This window comes from Camelus ferus, chromosome 22 (assembly GCF_009834535.1).
Source record: "Camelus ferus isolate YT-003-E chromosome 22, BCGSAC_Cfer_1.0, whole genome shotgun sequence".
NCBI classification, from domain to species: domain Eukaryota; kingdom Metazoa; phylum Chordata; class Mammalia; order Artiodactyla; family Camelidae; genus Camelus; species Camelus ferus.
The window spans coordinates 9159789-9176005 of record NC_045717.1 but is presented as its reverse complement, the minus strand read 5'-3'; the positions used below and the strand labels follow the sequence as shown (position 1 = coordinate 9176005).

At 51.7% G+C, this 16217-nt stretch overlaps 1 protein-coding gene across 1 annotated transcript in view; it reads right to left on the bottom strand.

Annotated features, from left to right (window-relative positions):
• The window catches only part of SLIT3 (slit guidance ligand 3), a 583256-nt gene that overhangs the window by 72284 nt on the left and 494755 nt on the right, over positions 1 to 16217 (bottom strand). The window contains exons 15-18 of the mRNA XM_032465125.1: positions 10717 to 10867; positions 9344 to 9418; positions 1818 to 1961; positions 896 to 1039 (exon numbers count right to left, since the gene is read on the bottom strand). Of these exons, the coding sequence (XP_032321016.1) occupies positions 896 to 1039; positions 1818 to 1961; positions 9344 to 9418; positions 10717 to 10867 (514 nt within the window). The remainder of the gene's footprint in view (positions 1 to 895; positions 1040 to 1817; positions 1962 to 9343; positions 9419 to 10716; positions 10868 to 16217) is intronic.

Below are 16217 nucleotides of genomic sequence, written 5' to 3'. Positions count from 1 at the left end.
ATGCTCTCTACCACTGAGCTATGTCCTCCCATGACGTTTTACAAATATCAACAGATTTAGTCCTCATGTAACAATCCTATGAGGTAGATTATGAGAAGGAACAGTTAAAGCACAGAGAGGTGAAGTAACTCTTCCAAGGTCACACAGCTAACAAGAGTAGAGCCAGGATCTGAACCCAGAAAATTTGGCTCTAGAGCCCAGAGTTTAACCATTATTTTAAACAGCCTCCCTTCCCAATACAGTGAATTACGTGGGCAGGAACACTCCTTTAGGCGTCCAGAAAGCTAGATTCTAACTTGTTCTGACACACATTGAAGAAGCCAGTGACATCATTTAAAAACCCGTCAGATCACGTTGCTGGCCTGCTTAAAACCTTCAGTGGCTTCCTGATATGCTTTGGGTGAAGGCCAAAATGGCCCGCAGCAGCCCCACAGCCTGGCCTTGGCTTCCCCTCCAGCCTCGCCCACTGTGTACTATGACCACGTTGGACTTTGCTCAGTCCTGCATATCTGCTCTGCTTTAACCCACCACAGCCCTTTTCACATGTTCTTCCCGCTGAAGGAAATGCACCTCCTGCTTTCTTGAACAAGCTAACTCCCACTCACCTTCCAGAACATAGCTCCACTGTTCCTCCCCAAAGCCTATGGTATGTTTTCAAATCACCGTGGACCTCCCTTCTGTGGCAACTCACTATGCTGTGAGCTCCAGGAAGGAGGGCCCACATTTGTAAAAGCTCCACACCAAAAGATGGCTGGCACATGGAGGGAGCCTGACAAATGCTGAAGTTGACAGATGGGTAGATGACCTCGGGCCACAGATAGCAGGGCGCTGCGAGGGGCAAAATTTGCAGGAGAGGAGCCCAGAGTGTGTGCACTGTGGGTCCAGGAGGACTTACATGGTGGACAGGGAGACAAGCGTGGTGAAGGCTCCAGGGGTGATGGTGCTGATCCGGTTGTCGTAGAGGGACAGCAGCCTCACCGAACTCAGGCCAGCAAAAGTGTCATTGCTCACACAGCTGATCAGGTTACTCCTCAGCATCCTGCAGGGAGAGGGGTGGGCTCAGCCAGCACAGGCGTTGTCCTTTCACTTCCATGACAGTGCCACAGTGGGGTGTGTGTGTGTGTGTGCGCGCGCGCGCGCGCGTGTGTGTAGTTTTGCCCACTCCATGCCCAGACCAGTTATGTCTCTGAGGTCTGTCCTGTGACAGCAGGGCCTGGGTCCCCACTGAGGCTACCTGTAAACGTGGACGTACATTTTTGGCTGTGCACACTTTATTTATAGTAGGAGCAGGTGTTGTGTGTGTGTGTACTTGTATATTGTATGATGGTTAGTGTATGCATGTATATTTCTGCAAGGAGAAGGGAGAATCAAGATGTGTTTGTGGACATCAGCTTATGTGCGTGTGTGTGTGTGTGTGTGTGTGCTTGTGTAAGCACACTCTTGTTTGTGTATGTGTTTATCTACAACTTGCACGTGTGTCTGTATGTCATTTTTATGTACAAGTGTAGTATCTATGTGGGTAAATGTGTGAGTGTGTGCCTTTATCAGTGTATTTCTGGCATGAATCTATGTATATATTAGGGCAAGTGTCTTTAGGGGTGTGTGTGCATGTTGAGGGGTGCTTAGCATGCTAAGTTCTTTCCCATCCAGGGCTGGGATATGTCTACCGTCTCTCTGGCTCCAGGAAGGAAGGGATTCAGCAGGCCAGGACAGTGTCAGGCCCAGTCTGCTGCCTGCCAGCCCTCACAGTCCCTCTCCGGGGCCCCTGCCCTCGCACCTCCCTCCCTCAGGGCCTTGGTCCAGGCCCCGGCACTTACAAGGTCTTGAGGCCGCTGAGGCCACGGAACATGCGCCCGTGCACTGTCTCCAGCTGGTTCCCCGTCAGCATCAGCTCCTGCACGCTGGCCGCTCCGTCAAAGGCACCCTCTCTCATCTCCTTGATCTTATTGTTACTCAAGTTTCTAGAAGGAGGGGACGGAATGGGTCAGGACACAGGGTGGGAATCCCTAGTCCTGCAGCCATCTGGGTACTCTCAGGCGCCTCCTGGACTGGGCCTGGCTGATGGGGACCTTCAGAACCTGTGCCCATGGGACAGGGGACCCCAGCACCACGTGGAGGGGAGGCTACCTTTGCGAAATAGACTGTGTAGCGTTTGAAGTCTTTTCAGTATGATGATCTTTTCAACGCCCTGGGGGCCGGCAGATTTAAAGCAGTGGTTCTCAGACTCATTTTCCCTCTTTTGCAGATGCTCTCACTAAGCAGTGATTCTCAGGAGGAGAGCAGGGGGGAAATATAAAGTATGCCTGCTCCCCGTGGGGGCGCAGGTGGGGCATCTGTAGACCCTGCAGCTCCCAGCTGAGATCCCGGATATAAATGGACACTTTCCAGTTAATACTTTTTTGAGCAGTTACCACGGGAGGGGTTTGACCAACAGAATCGCATCAAATCCTCAAAACAATGCCTATCAGATGGGTACTGTTTTTTGTCATTGTCCTGTTTAACGGACTAGGTGACTGAGGTTCAGACAGATTAAGTCTGAAAAGCTGATAGACCTGGGACTGCAGCCAGGCTTTCGGGCACACAGAAAGGCCTCCAGGGAACCGCCTTTCCTTACTGAATGTTCCTGTGGTGACGTGGATGCTCCCCCCTGCCATGACGGCTCTGCAGAACTCGGGGTCTGGGACACTGTTTCCCTAAGAGGGCTGCGTCCTATCAAGCCTGGTGCCGCCACCCCGATTCTGCCCTTGACCTCTGAGAGCTGGCTCTCCCCTCCGATGCCCAACTGCCACGCACAGGCACACAGGAGATCTGAACAGCGCGCAGGGCTGCAGAGCTATTGCTGCTGTGAGTTCCCGTGCTCTCCTTGGCAGGCAAGGGGTGGGGAACCTCCCCAAACCACCCGGATGTCCAGCTCTGAAAGGCAGCCCAGGCTGGCTGGCTGGAGTGGAAAGTGACGCTGTTTCCCCAAGCAGAGGGATGAATCCAGACTCCCCAGCAGACAGCCTGGGGGGCCGTGTCCTGTCAAGCAGAGATCTGCAGGTGGAGACAGGACTGTTAACTCGCTGAGCTTGTTAGAACTGAGGCTCACCAGAGATGGACCCGCTGGCCCATTTTACTACAGAGCAGACTGAGGCCCAGGGAAAGGAGGGCACTGCTCCTGGTCACAGAGCTCTGGAGGGGATACAGCACCACATGGGTCCCTGGGACTTTTGCTTCTCTCAGGTGCCCTCCTTGCTGACCTCTGGGCTGACCCACAGCCACCTCAGGGGTGAAGCCTTCTAGAGGGATGGTTCAGAGCGATTGATGGAGCTGGGCACCCAATGGCTCAGTGCAGCAAAGAAGAGGCTGAGTCTTCAAGGGGCAGCCACGCCCACACCTGTGGGCAGGTGACGAGGAGACAGTCCCACCCTTGCACTGATGGCTGCCTCTCTGCTCCTGGCCATGGCCTTCCTCTCCTCCCACTTCCACCCTGCCAACCAAGGAAACAGGGGCAAATACTTCTCAGGATCCTCCCCCCAAGATCTGAGAGCTGGGAGACTCTCAAACTGAATTTCTGCTCCGTCTGACTCTCCTTAAACTCAGCTGGTTTTCTTATAAATCCTGGTAGCTCCGGTCTGGGATAACCCGGGAATGAAGGTAATACACAGGAGAGACTGCAAATTACCCCCAAATTAGACATAGGGGGAGAGATAAAGGCCTTCCCAGTAGCTATAACTCATCCAAATGCTGGAGCTTCCCCTCCGGCTCCAGAGTTAGGCTTCTTGGGGAACATGGGACGGGGCAGTGACAATGAGTTACAGCGGCTATGAAGTGGGAGGGTCCCATTTCCTGACATCTGTTTCTTTAAATGAGCAAAATTAACATCACATGACTGTAAGGTTTGTGGATCGGATTTCCTCAGGCTGGAAGAATGGAAAACATAAGGAGAGTGAAAAAGGGGGATAGAATTTTCCAGAAGACCAGGCTGCTGCTCTCTCTCCATTCATCAAAGCACTGCGCAAAACGGCAGGCAGCTCGGGCTGGAGGCCAGAGAGAGCGAGCAGCTTGGCGCAAGCGCTCCGGAGACAGAACCAGTGCATCAGGGTTTCGAAAGGGCTCCATCTTATTCTCAGAGCAGTACCTTCCTGAAAGATGTCCCAGAGTCCAGGAAACCCCTAAATGCAAACCTAGGGCCATGCAGGAAGCTTCTCTCCACCTGAAGGCTTACTGCTTCATCATGACTTTGGCTCCAGGGAGAATGGTGGTCTGATACCTGAAAGGACCCACCCTCAGAAACTCCCACCCCGGGCCCAGGGTCGGTTCAGAGCGGTCAGGGGCAGGACAAACCCAGTGCTTGGCTGCACTGCCTCCGTAAGATGGTGGGCGTCCCTTTCAGACCCTGTTCTCATCTTCCCAAGAAACGCCAAGGCTGGGGGATTCATCTCTGGAAAGCCTGAGTCTGAGGCGGCAAGACTCAGCCTCTTCCAGGTCCGTCTCTTCAGGTTTGGGGGACAGCCTGTAAACTCCGTCTGGCGACGGGAAGGCGCCTGGCATCATCCTGTTTAAAGCCCAGCCCTAGGTGGAGGTGCAGTGAGGAGAGAGCTGGGTGGATTTTTCTGGAAACCAAGGATACCACATCATGATTGAGCAGCATTCCGGTACTGTCAGGTCGGGGACGTCCTATCCACATCCTTACAGACCTTTCCCTCCTCCTGAGGTGGAAATTCTGTTTCAAGCTGGGGGCTGTAAACTCAAAGGTCCACATGGTCCAGGCAGGTGACTTAAAGCCGGAAGCAAGCCCAGTGGAGGTGACAGCGATCAGGAAAGCATGTGTCCCAGCTAAGGGCGCAGCTCCTCAGCTCAGCTAAAATGGAGCCGTTTGGGAACATGGGATGTTTTGCCAGACCTTCTGATTTTCCAAAAGATGCCAGAAATCCACTTTTATTTTTCCGTGAAAACTCATGATTTTTAAAAGTGGGCGATGACTTATTATTAAAAACGCAACCACTGCCAACAAATCCACGCAGGTGTACCCAATTTTGGCTAGAGGGCTGCCAGGTGTCAGCTTCTGCTTGAGATGCTCCTTCAGTGTGAGAAGTGACCTGGAAGTTCACTGAGAGAGGCTGCGACCCCACTCTGAATGTGAGGTCACTTGAAAAGCCGCCTTGAGTCACCAGAGTCCTAATAACCCTTGTGGGGAACAGCTCATACCTTTTTTTTTTTCATCTCTTATCACAAGTGATACTCATGGAAATCTCATGATTCCAACACGACACGAAAGGGCACAGCAGAGTCCAAACTCCTCGCCCCGTGTTCCCTCTCCTTGCCCTTGAGCCCCATCAGGGTACTACTGTCCAGACTGGAGCCTTAGGGCCCTGGCTCCACAGTCTGTGGGGAAGCTGAGCAGACTCAGTCTCAGGCACCGCTGGCTTTCACCACACTGATGGGCAGAAATCCAGCTGACCGACCACCTCCATAGGGGTGTAGAGGTGGTGATGGGTCCCAGCACATAAGGACCATTTACTTAACAAAATGAGTTGCCATCAAGTTATTTTAAGTAAGTGGTTGCAGCTGGCGGTCTTTGGGACCAGATCTGCCCTACTGGGACATTTGCTTGGTTGGCTTGTATAAATATATGGATTTAGGCACACTTATGTGCACACACGCATTCACTGCCTTCAGATAGAGCATGCATGTGCTCCCCAGCTAATCTGCACTGTCACCACTCCTGGCTCCTGGCTCTGCCGCTTAATTTTTAATCTTGGACAAGTTACTTTCTCTGTTTCAGTCTCCTCATTTACAAAATGAAGCAATCTCAGAGCTTCTTTGTTTTTCTTGGTGAGGAGTAAATGAATTAGTATCAGTACAGTCTGGCACAGAGTAAAGTGTTTGGTAACTGTTAGTAGCCATTATTATTGTTGGTGTTAGAACTGCCTTGCACCCATCCCCTTTCCACAGGGGGTCCTGAGAGTATGTGAGCCTGCAACTCCTGTTTTAAATATATAACCATCCATCACCTCACACCAGTCAGAATGGTCATCATTAAAAAGCCCACGAATGATAAATGCTGGAAAGGGTGTGGAGAAAAGGGAACCTTCCTACACTGTTGATGGAAATGTAATTTGGTGCAGCCATTATGGAAAACAGTATGGAGATTCCTTAAAAAAATAAAAACAGAGTTATCATATGACCCAGCATTCCTATTCCTGGGCATGTATCTGGAGAAAACTCCAATTTGAAAAGATACATGCACCCCTATGTTCATAGCAGCACTATTTACAATAGCCAAGACATAGAAGCAATCTAAATGTCCATCAACAGATGACTGGATAAAGAAGTGGTGGTATATTTATACAATGGAATACTACTCAGCCATAAAAAAGAATAAAATAATGCCACTGGCAGCAATATGGATGGACCTAGAGATCATCCTACTAAGTGAAGTAAGTCAGAAAGAGAAAGAAAAATACCATAGGATACCACTCATATGTGGAATCTAAAAAAGAAAAAAAAAAGGGACACGAATGAACTCATCTACCAAACAGAGACAGACTCCCAGCCACAGAAAACAAACTTATGGTTACCAAAGGGGAAAGAAGGGTGGGATAAGTTTGCAGATACAAACTACTGTTTTAGATAAACAAGGTCTTACTGTACAGCACATGGAACTATATGCAATAGCTTGTAATAACCTATAATGAGAAAGAATATACATATATGTACAACTGAATCACTGTGCTGTACATTAGAAAATAATGCAACATTGTAAATCAACTATACTTCATTAAAATATATATATATATATAACCATCTACTCTGGGTTGCTCAACCTTTATTTCCTCTTTCTGTCTTCCAGCACCTTCTCACCACAGTCCCCTTATCTCTTATACTTACTTCTGATCCTCACCATAACTTACAAGACAGGTGGATTTATTTCTATTCAGCAAATCATGAAACTGAGGCCCAGAGGCACAGAGGCTGAGGGCATTTCTCAGGTCACCCGGCAGGGGAGGCACAGAGCTGAACTCAGAACAAATGCAAGTCTGCCTGTTCTTCCCTCACGCCTGGATTTCTGGCCGCGCTCGTGAGGGGAGTATTTGGCATCCCTGACTGCATCCCAGCGTGGCAAACGCTAGGATGAACGGAGTGGTAGCATCCCCTTTGGATGAGAACTGGGCCTGCATTTGGCCACAGGCCCCACCACTCCCTTTTATCGCTTGGATGCTGAAGCTAGGAGTTGGTTACCACTTATCACTGTGTTTGTGCTGTTGTTTTTCTTACTGTCCAGACAGAGTTCTCCGTAGTCAGGTCAAAAGTGGGAAGATGAAAAACTCAGAGTGCCTGAGTTTCACCTAAAATGGGAGAGTGCATACTTCTTTATGGAGGCAAAGACTACTTGAGCCTATTTACTCTGCAAATATGCACTTGGCCGGCTTTACTTGTTTTAATACCTGCCTTATCTCCATATGCATGCAAGTTTCTGTTTTGAGGTTAAAAAAAAAGTGTGCATTTCCTGAGGTTGACTTTGAAAGGATGTCTCCTGGCAGGTGATGGGTGATGTCTGTGCTAGAGGTGGGCTTGACCACATGGACCGGCACGATCCTTACCAGACCCCACCTGTGTCCCTCCCTCCACTGGCCCTTCAGAATGCTTGCCACTGCCCCCAGGTGCAGAGCCGTCCCTGAGGCCATAGCCAAGGTGGTGGCTGCGAGCAGGGAGGGAGGGAGAAAGCCCGGATAGCACTAATGTGATCTAGACGCTGCCCAGGGCAGGGGAAGGTCTCTCTCCTTGCAGGGGACTGATGGGTAGCAGAGTGGAGAGCAAGACAAAACAAGGGTTACAAGATGAGTTAGTGACACTGAGTCACTGCTCCTAGGGGAAATACGGGGTTAGGTTCCTGTGAGCGCCTGGTCACGGCATTTTGTCAACAGATCAATACATAACCTTGTTTGCTGCGTGTTTCTGTTTAAAGACATCTTATTGGATATATATTGTTGGTGTACTTACATTGCACACACAGCCAACAGCACTGTGACTCTTGCCTGAACAAAGCTTACGCAACACATATTTGCTCCATAAGGCACCTCGCAGCCTTCTTAGGCTTACGGTCACTAGACAGCCGGTCAGCACAAGGCTTTGGGACCGTTTTAAGTAGTGAAATCACCAACAAAAGCACAAACATGGGAAAAAAAGATGTGGCATTAAATATACTGCAGATTGGACACTTGTTTGCAGTCTGAGAGCTGAAACAAAAAAAAATCAAAGCCAAGTGTGGCCTTGTTCTATTTCGGTTGGGGATGTGCGTGGAGGGCAACTCAAATATTTTTCTGCTCTGTCCATGTTTATGAATGAGCAGGAAAACACGGCGAGTATTGGATTTGAGATTACGAATAAATGTTAGCGAGTAGGCCAATCAGCAAATATGGGATCCGTGAATAATAGGCTTGACCGAATTCCCTTTGTTCCAGAGGTAGACCCAAACTGCGGGGCTGGGAGACGTGGAGGAGGGGGTGGGGGTGGGGAGCACGGTCAAGGAGAAGGGAACTAGATGGTAAAGAGCCCTGTGCTCTGCTGGGGCACCCGGGAAGGGAAGAGGAGAAGGGAACAAGCCAGCCACACCCCAGTGTGATTTCAGCAGAAGCCGAGTCTAGATACCAGGTCCAACATTTACTGGCTGTGTGATCTCAGGGAAGTCATGGAAACTCTCTGAGCCCTGCTGGCTTCCTCATCCACACAAAGGGGAACATTAAGCTAGGTGGGTGTGCGGGGCTCGAATGAGGCAGGGAACACGGCCTCTGCTCTCAGAGCTCAGAACCTCATCTTTATGACTTGGCTAAACTCCTAGGCAAGGAGAGGGTTACGATGACAGGCAGCCCTGGTGGTGGAAAAGCCAATATAAGCACATGGGCCTTTGCCTGAGTACAAGCTCTGCTCAGACCCAGGGACACAGAGGTCGAAGCTCAGTGCGTGAGGCAACCGGCATTTCTGCTCCAACGTGCCTCACCAATGCAGAGGCCTTCAGAGTCCAGGTAAAAACAGACCTTCTAACTGTCATCTCCTAAGAATTACTAAGTAGTCACATGCACCCTTGACCCCTGTGTCCCATTGCTGGTCCTTACCTGAGTCCCCACTACCACACTGGGGGTGGGGTGGGGGACCAGAGCAGAGGGGGCATGGGGCAAGGGTCAGGGACGGTGCAGAATGCACACCCTGTCTCCGCACGGCCCTGCCTTTGTGTCCCGCTTCCCAGGACATGCCCACGGCAGGGCTCAGGGGAGACAGAGAGGGGCCGGAGAGGAGGGAGAGGGAGCCACCTGGGCCCTGGCATTCTGCTCCATCTGCCGAGCTCCCGAGGCTGACTTACATTTTCCGCAGGTTGGGCAGCTTCTTGAAGATACCGGTAGCCTCCAGAACAGATACCTCATTGTCGTTGAGTCGCCTACGTGGGAAGCAAGCAGAGGCGGCGGTGGGTTAGCTGCGGATGGGGCGCCACCTCCACAGGCCCCCAGGCCCCCATGGCTTCAGCTGAGACGCCGCCGGGACCTCACACTCGGCCCAGGGCAGTAGCTCTGCAGACACTCCCAGTGCGTCTCGGTGACAAGGGGAGTGTGCCAAGGGGCGGGATGGGAGCCCAGGCTCCTCTGCCTGGAGGAAGCCCCCCGATGAGGGCAGATTCAACATTCTGAGTACTCAGCACTCCAACAACCCAGGCCCAATGATCTGCCTTCATTTTGCAGGGGTACCAATGACAACTTAAGACTCCCAGGTTCATCCACCTCTCCAAGCCACTGGGCTCTTTCCTGATCATGGCCCCTCTGCTAAGGGCAGCGCAAAGACTCTGTGCCCAACGTTCATACGAGAGCAGGCAGAGCAGGAGACCGAAAAGGCTGTGCCCTGCCGTGATTTGTAAAGTCAAAGAGAAAAATAACAATCATAATAAAGACCAGCATCATTTACAGAGTTTACTCCGCACCAGGATTCGAGATGAAGTCTGCGCTTGCATTCTCTTACTTCAACCTTCCAAACCCCCGTGGGGGGGCACGTACCGTCACCTCCATTCTCAGCTCAGGCGCTGACGCTCAGATCTGAGAAGCGACTTGCCCAGTCTCAGGAAAACTGGGGAAGACAGGAGTCAGGCGCTGGTCCGTCAGTCCCCACCTGCCGTGCGCTCCTCCCCCTCATGCTGTAAGTTTGGAGCTCTGGTTGCACTTCTGGCTAAACCAGTGCACCTCTCTGTTAGCAGGGATAACTGGAGGCCCACATGTACTAATCATTCTCACTGTCTTCTCACTTTATGACAGTCACTTATGTAACACCCATCTTTCTGGTTACGTGCTAAGCTTCCTAAAGGCTAGGAGGGACGGTCTGCTTTGTCCACTGTGGAAACCGGTGGGCCCAGCACAGTGCCTGACTCACGGTGGGTGTTTGGCAAATCTTGTAGAGTGAACAAACTGTCTTTATCTGCGAGCAAGCTGTCCCCAGGGGGATGCCTGGGGGGGGGGAGGTCTGCCCTCAGCCCAGGACATAGAGGACAGCCAAGGGGCACCCGGGTGGGTGACTAAGCCAGGAGGGGCCACCTTCTAGGAGACCACACCCGGGATACCAGGGAAGCGCTGGTTCACCTATCAGACAGGAGCCAGGGGACGGGGGTCGGGGCTCCTTCATTTTCACCTTCAGTGTTTCATCAGCACTGGGTGTGTGGGGACATGCAGGGGCTCGTGCCCAGGCAGCACTCACAGGTCGGTGACGTATTCGGGCAGGTGGCTGGGGATGCGGGCCAGCTTCTGGTTGGAGCAGTCCACGATGGTGCCCTCGCAGCGGCACTTCTCGGGGCAGACAAGGTCCATGAAGCACTCGCTGCTGAACCTGCTGCGGTAATCCTCTGAGCCTGGGTGGGGCCAAAGAGGGCGCGTTAGAGACCCCGGTTCCCGGACGGAGCAGCAAGGTTGTGGGCAGCGGGGGTGGGGAGACACAAGGCAGGGGGAGGGTCCAGTGACAGACACAGCATTGCCTTCATTTTGCGGCCACCTTGCGGGGGCCTTCCCTGCCCCCCAGCCTCCCAGGCCACTGGCTTCCCATTTGGTCTTTGTCATTCTTCACTTTCAGTCCTCATGGCTCAGGCTCTGTGGGCTCTTAAGCTTTTGTGGGTCACGGACCTTTTTGAGAAGTTGATGAAAGTTATGGGTGTTCTCAGAGACATGCTCCTAGGCCCCTGTGTACAGAATTCAGTCTGTGGTTTAGTGGGGAGGCTACTTGATCCATGATGCCCATCATCCACGGACCCTCTAAATGTTCACAAAAATCCAAATGAAGAGATCTGGATGGGGTTTTGATGGAGCTATGCCCGGGGTGGGAAGGAGGTGGGGGGGGTCACAAACTCGGTTGTCTTCAGGGACAAAGCAGGTAATGAAATGATAGCGGGGCCCAGCACACGGCGATCACTGACCACTGACCGCTGACTGCTGGCTTCAACACTGGGAAGGCAATGATGGGAGCTGGGGGCCTGGGGAAGTGAAGCCCGTTGCCCTGATGCTTGGGAATTTGGCTCAGGGTTGCCTGAAAATCTTTTTTTTTTTTTTTAATATTGGTAATGAATTCAAATTTAAAACCCTGTGAAGACAAGCACAACTCTGGTAAGGGTCAGATGTACCTTCTGCCTTTGAGACAAAGCTCTCAAAGCGACAGTGAAAAGCCAGTTCTGACGAGCTAAGAGTGGTTGGAGCGAAGATTAAAACTGAATTTTTTTTGAAACTGAATTTCCCTAAAGGTTACGCAGTAATGTTAAGAGGACCAACAGGGCAGAGATGCCATAGGGAGCTGCTTCAGTGATGAGAGATGATTCCCTGGGGGGACCTCTGGGAGACCACGGATCTTGTCCGGGATAACGGGGAAGTGCTGCTTCTTCTATCAGACAGGAGCCAGGGGACGGGGGTCGGGGCGCCTTCATTTTCATCGTCAATGTCTCATCAGCACAGGGCCAGGCAGAGGAGCCAGGCCCACATTTGTCCAGTGCATACATGTCCTCAGCACATACATTGTCCTGTATGTGGGTATTTCTACGGCGTTTCAGAGAATGTAAACATCATTTGTTTGGCTAGCTGAGGCCAACCTTGACTATGTATCTGCATCTGGAGCAGAACTGGGCACCTGCAGTATAGAGGTTTCTGCAGCAGAGGACGTGGGTTTGTCCAGGCTTTGCCAACTAGCCTCAGTCTCTCCACATGTAAAATGGGAATCGAATAACTGCCCCCATCTCACGGGGCTGTGAAGATGTGAGGAAGATCATGGCAGTGGGGAGCCTCTGGGAAAGGGTCAAGAGGCATATGGATGGTTGCGCTTCTGTTTCTCCCTAGGACCTAGTGGAACATTTGCCACGTCAGAGGCTGTTGAAACATCAGCATAGCCAGTGATAACAGCTCAATTTACTGAGTGTGGCTCACGAGCCGGGCACTATTCTTTGAACTTCAAATGGGTGAGCCCATTAAATCCTTGCAACACTCTGAGGTTATTATGACTCCACTTTATAGATGAGGAAACTGAGGCTGGCAGGTCACGCGCGACGTGGCAGAGAGACCAACCCAGGCAGGCTGCTGTCAGGACCCATGTGATTAGTACTCTGTTTTACTGCAGATGTACCTTTGGACAAAACCTTTATCCCAGTCCTAGGAATGATTAGAAAGTCAAATTGGTGGAGGTGAACTGAATGGCATTTTCCTGCAGTGGGCAGCGTGGAGACAGGAAGCAGACGTCTGTGCTGCCCTCTTGGCTTCTCATTCTTCACGTGCTCTCCCTATGGTAATTCCGGGTATGGGATGAACTTGGTGGATCTCTGATTCTGAAGTGACATCATCTATCTAAAACCGAACATCCAGGCCTGGACCTGTCTCCTTTCCCTCTCTGCTCCTTCCTCATCCCCCTCCTTCACCCCACTTTCCACCCCCAGGCTTATGTGAGCAAAACCCATGCAGGTATCCCCAGTTGGTGATTTGGGCAGCTTCCTGGTCCAATGCATTATGCAAATCTCTTGCTCTTGGCTTGCCAGCATCCGTCCCACTGAATAACTCTGACTCGGGCCATTTTCTCCCAGACACATCAGTGTGCGGAGCCCTGGAAGAATTTCATTGTGCAAACCCTGTTAAATGACAACCCTCTCTAGTTCCCTGACGGTGGTTCCACACAGTGACGGCGTGAAGGGGTTTTTCATACATGTGCATGTATTTTTCCTTGAGAAGGTGTCTGCAACAGGATCCTCGCAAAGCAGAGGAACCCTGAATGCTGATCAAAGCCAGGAAGACAGGAGGGAGCACAGTTTGCTCTCCGACACGATGAGCCTGAAGATGTGCACCGGCTGGGCTGCGGCTGGGGACAGCCGCCGATTAAATGCGTTTTCGTTTTAATCAAGGTGAGAGCGGCTGCAGTTAGCAGGAATCGCTCTCTGTAGTATACTTGGATTATAACTGGATGACCTCTGCAATGGAGCCGCTGACCCATTTTAATGAAATGATTTTGCAATTAGATTCGATGGACTAATGTGTTCTTTCCAACATTTTTCCCCCTGATGTTTTTGTTATTGCCCTGGTTTGTAATAACGAGGGGGTCAGAGTGCGAGATTTTATACGAGTGGGAGCCAGAAATGTTAATCACGGCGTAGGTACATAACCGAAAAAGTTCGTTCCCCAGTCAGAGCCAGCCTGAAATGCCACCTCCATCACTTCATATTTCATTACCCTAACTACCCAGGGTTTCTCAGAGCCATTTGTTATGCCTAATGCTCATAACTACCCAAAAGTATTTTTAACTTTTCCAGAGCTTTAAAAGTCAATTTCAATCTCAATGCATATTTGTCACTGCCAGAAATACTTGGGAGGAAAGGAGTAACTGAAATAGGCTGTTGCTTCTTCTCTTTGGGGGTGTTCAGACAGGAGAGATCTCAGAGGATTTGAATAAGCACCATAAAACTAGACCCCGGCTCGAACGGGTCTTGGGATGGCTGATGTCACCTGGCATCCTGCCTACTCCGGCCCCTGGAGCCCTCTCCCCCTTTGGCGGGCAGCTCAGAACAACAACACTTTGCACGTGAGCACAGAGAAACTTTAATAGACCAGGGGAGTGGAAATCCACAGCAACGCACTTTTATTTTGAATCCCTGCCCTGCAGCCGCTTCCCAGGAGAGAATGTATGCAATGTTTAGATGGTTATGGGGTTGGGGCAGGTAGGGAGCCAAGGCTCCCATTCTTTGGATGGCCTTGGCCTTGGCTGCAGAGGCCAGCACTGTTGAACGGAAGTCACAGATCTACCATTATGAGAGGACCAAGGACCTGCATGTGTCTAGTGCTCTCCTCTTCTACCTCCAATGTCCCTAAGATGGGCGGGATGAAAGAAGAAGGAAAGGAGTAGAAAGAGAAATTGGGGGGAGTAGGAGGCCCGCCAGCTTGAAGAGATAAGCAAAGGTCACAGGTAATGAGTGGAATCAAGAGAACATGGCTAGGCACACAGTTATCCACTTGTGGGCAAAGGCCAGGGGACCAGACACCAGTGGCTGGAAAACACCAACTGTTCACCAGGAGTTTGGAGGTCGGTTGGGCAGATGGCTATCCTAGTAAGCTCTTCCTCTCAGAGTAATATGAATGCAGCCATCTGCCTGGAAGCAGAGGATAATGGCCGTGGCCTGCAGCTGGGCGTTGCCTGCTCATGGCCGGCTGCTGGAGGACCAGGGAGGCACCCACAGAAGGGAACGTGTAGACCCACTCCCAAAGGCCTGGCCCTGGTATGGTGGGGCAGTGCCGAGGAACTCAAAATGCCCTCTCTGTTCAGAGGGAAAGGGAACTTCTCCAGGTTGGAGGACCTGTTCTGCACCAATGGGTCTTGGTACATTCACGCTGGAGGCGAGGAGCCATTTGAAGACAGATGCGTGCTCTCTTTCTGGCTCAAGTCATTTTCTATTAACAGAAGGAAGCTTGCAAGGGAGTGTTATAAAAATTTTTTTTGACTCCCTATCAAGTCAAGTTTGAGTTTATAATTCAAGGCAATGGGGCTGTCCATAGCTGGGAAGGCTGATTATTACAGAGTCAGATGACCCTGGGCCAAGTTAGTTGACTTCTCTCAGCCTCAATATGCTCATCTGCAAAATGGGACTTAGTAAATACTCTATAGTCTATAGTGAATACCCGACATACGGTAGAAGAGCTCAGAGAGGTACACAGGGCTCTCCATCACTCAGCAGCGGTTAGGCCCCTGGCTCTGCGGCTAACCTGAGAGACAGGAGGCAATGAGAGTCACACATCACCATGGGAGCCCAGAGCCCAGCTCTGGGGCTCACGCCAGGGTCTGGTTCCCTCCATGGCCCTCTCCCACGAGGGAGAGGACACGGCCTCCATGGCATGAACCAACAACACTATCTCTGGTTACACCACGTCTAGGATTTATCAGGAAGAAAGCAAAATGAGAGGGGCCAAGACCCCCTCTCTGTTATTATCAGAGGCAGCGGGTTTCTGCACAGCCACCACGTGGCACTAAGCTAGCACCACCGAGGAGCCCGGCACTGTGGCCTCACATTTACTGTGCTTGGAAGGTCAAGGGAACAGCCTGGACTTCAGGCTGCACGGGGGCCAGGGCCAAAGTACTCAGGAGGGGAGGGTCGGCTTCCAGAAGGAGCCTCAGGCTACCTCCCACGGCTCAGGCTCACGCCAGGTTCATCATTCTCATGCTCACACGAATCCCTAATGCTGCCAAGAAAAATGGGGGTGGGCCACTAGCCGTGTGACCTTTGGGGTAGCTACCACTTGCAAAAATGACCTGGGGCTGGGGCTCTTCCACAAAACAATGGGAATACGCCTTGGGTTTATGCGCCCTTCAAGTGGAAGAAGGAAAACGGTGGTTTCTGAGCTCAGACTTCACCCCTTGGCTGGCATCCAGACTAGATGTGGGGGAGGGCGACCCCATCTGGGACAGGAGATGTGCATACAGTTCTCAGCTTGCCCTGGTGTGTTTCTCCATCCCCATTTCAGCCCATATCTGCTACCTGGAGGTGGCGGAGGTGCCCTGTGAAGCCCTCGAGACTCCCACCCCCTGCCCTTGGAGAGGCTAGCCCGGGAGAGGTGGGTCTGCAGGTGGTGGGCTGCGGTGCTCCAGAGCAGAGAAGAGGTGTCCAGCGGTGTTGGCGGCGGCGGTGGGCCATGCTGCAGGAGAGCGCGGTGCTTTCCGCGGTGCTTGACAGAACCATGTTCCGTTTCCATCGT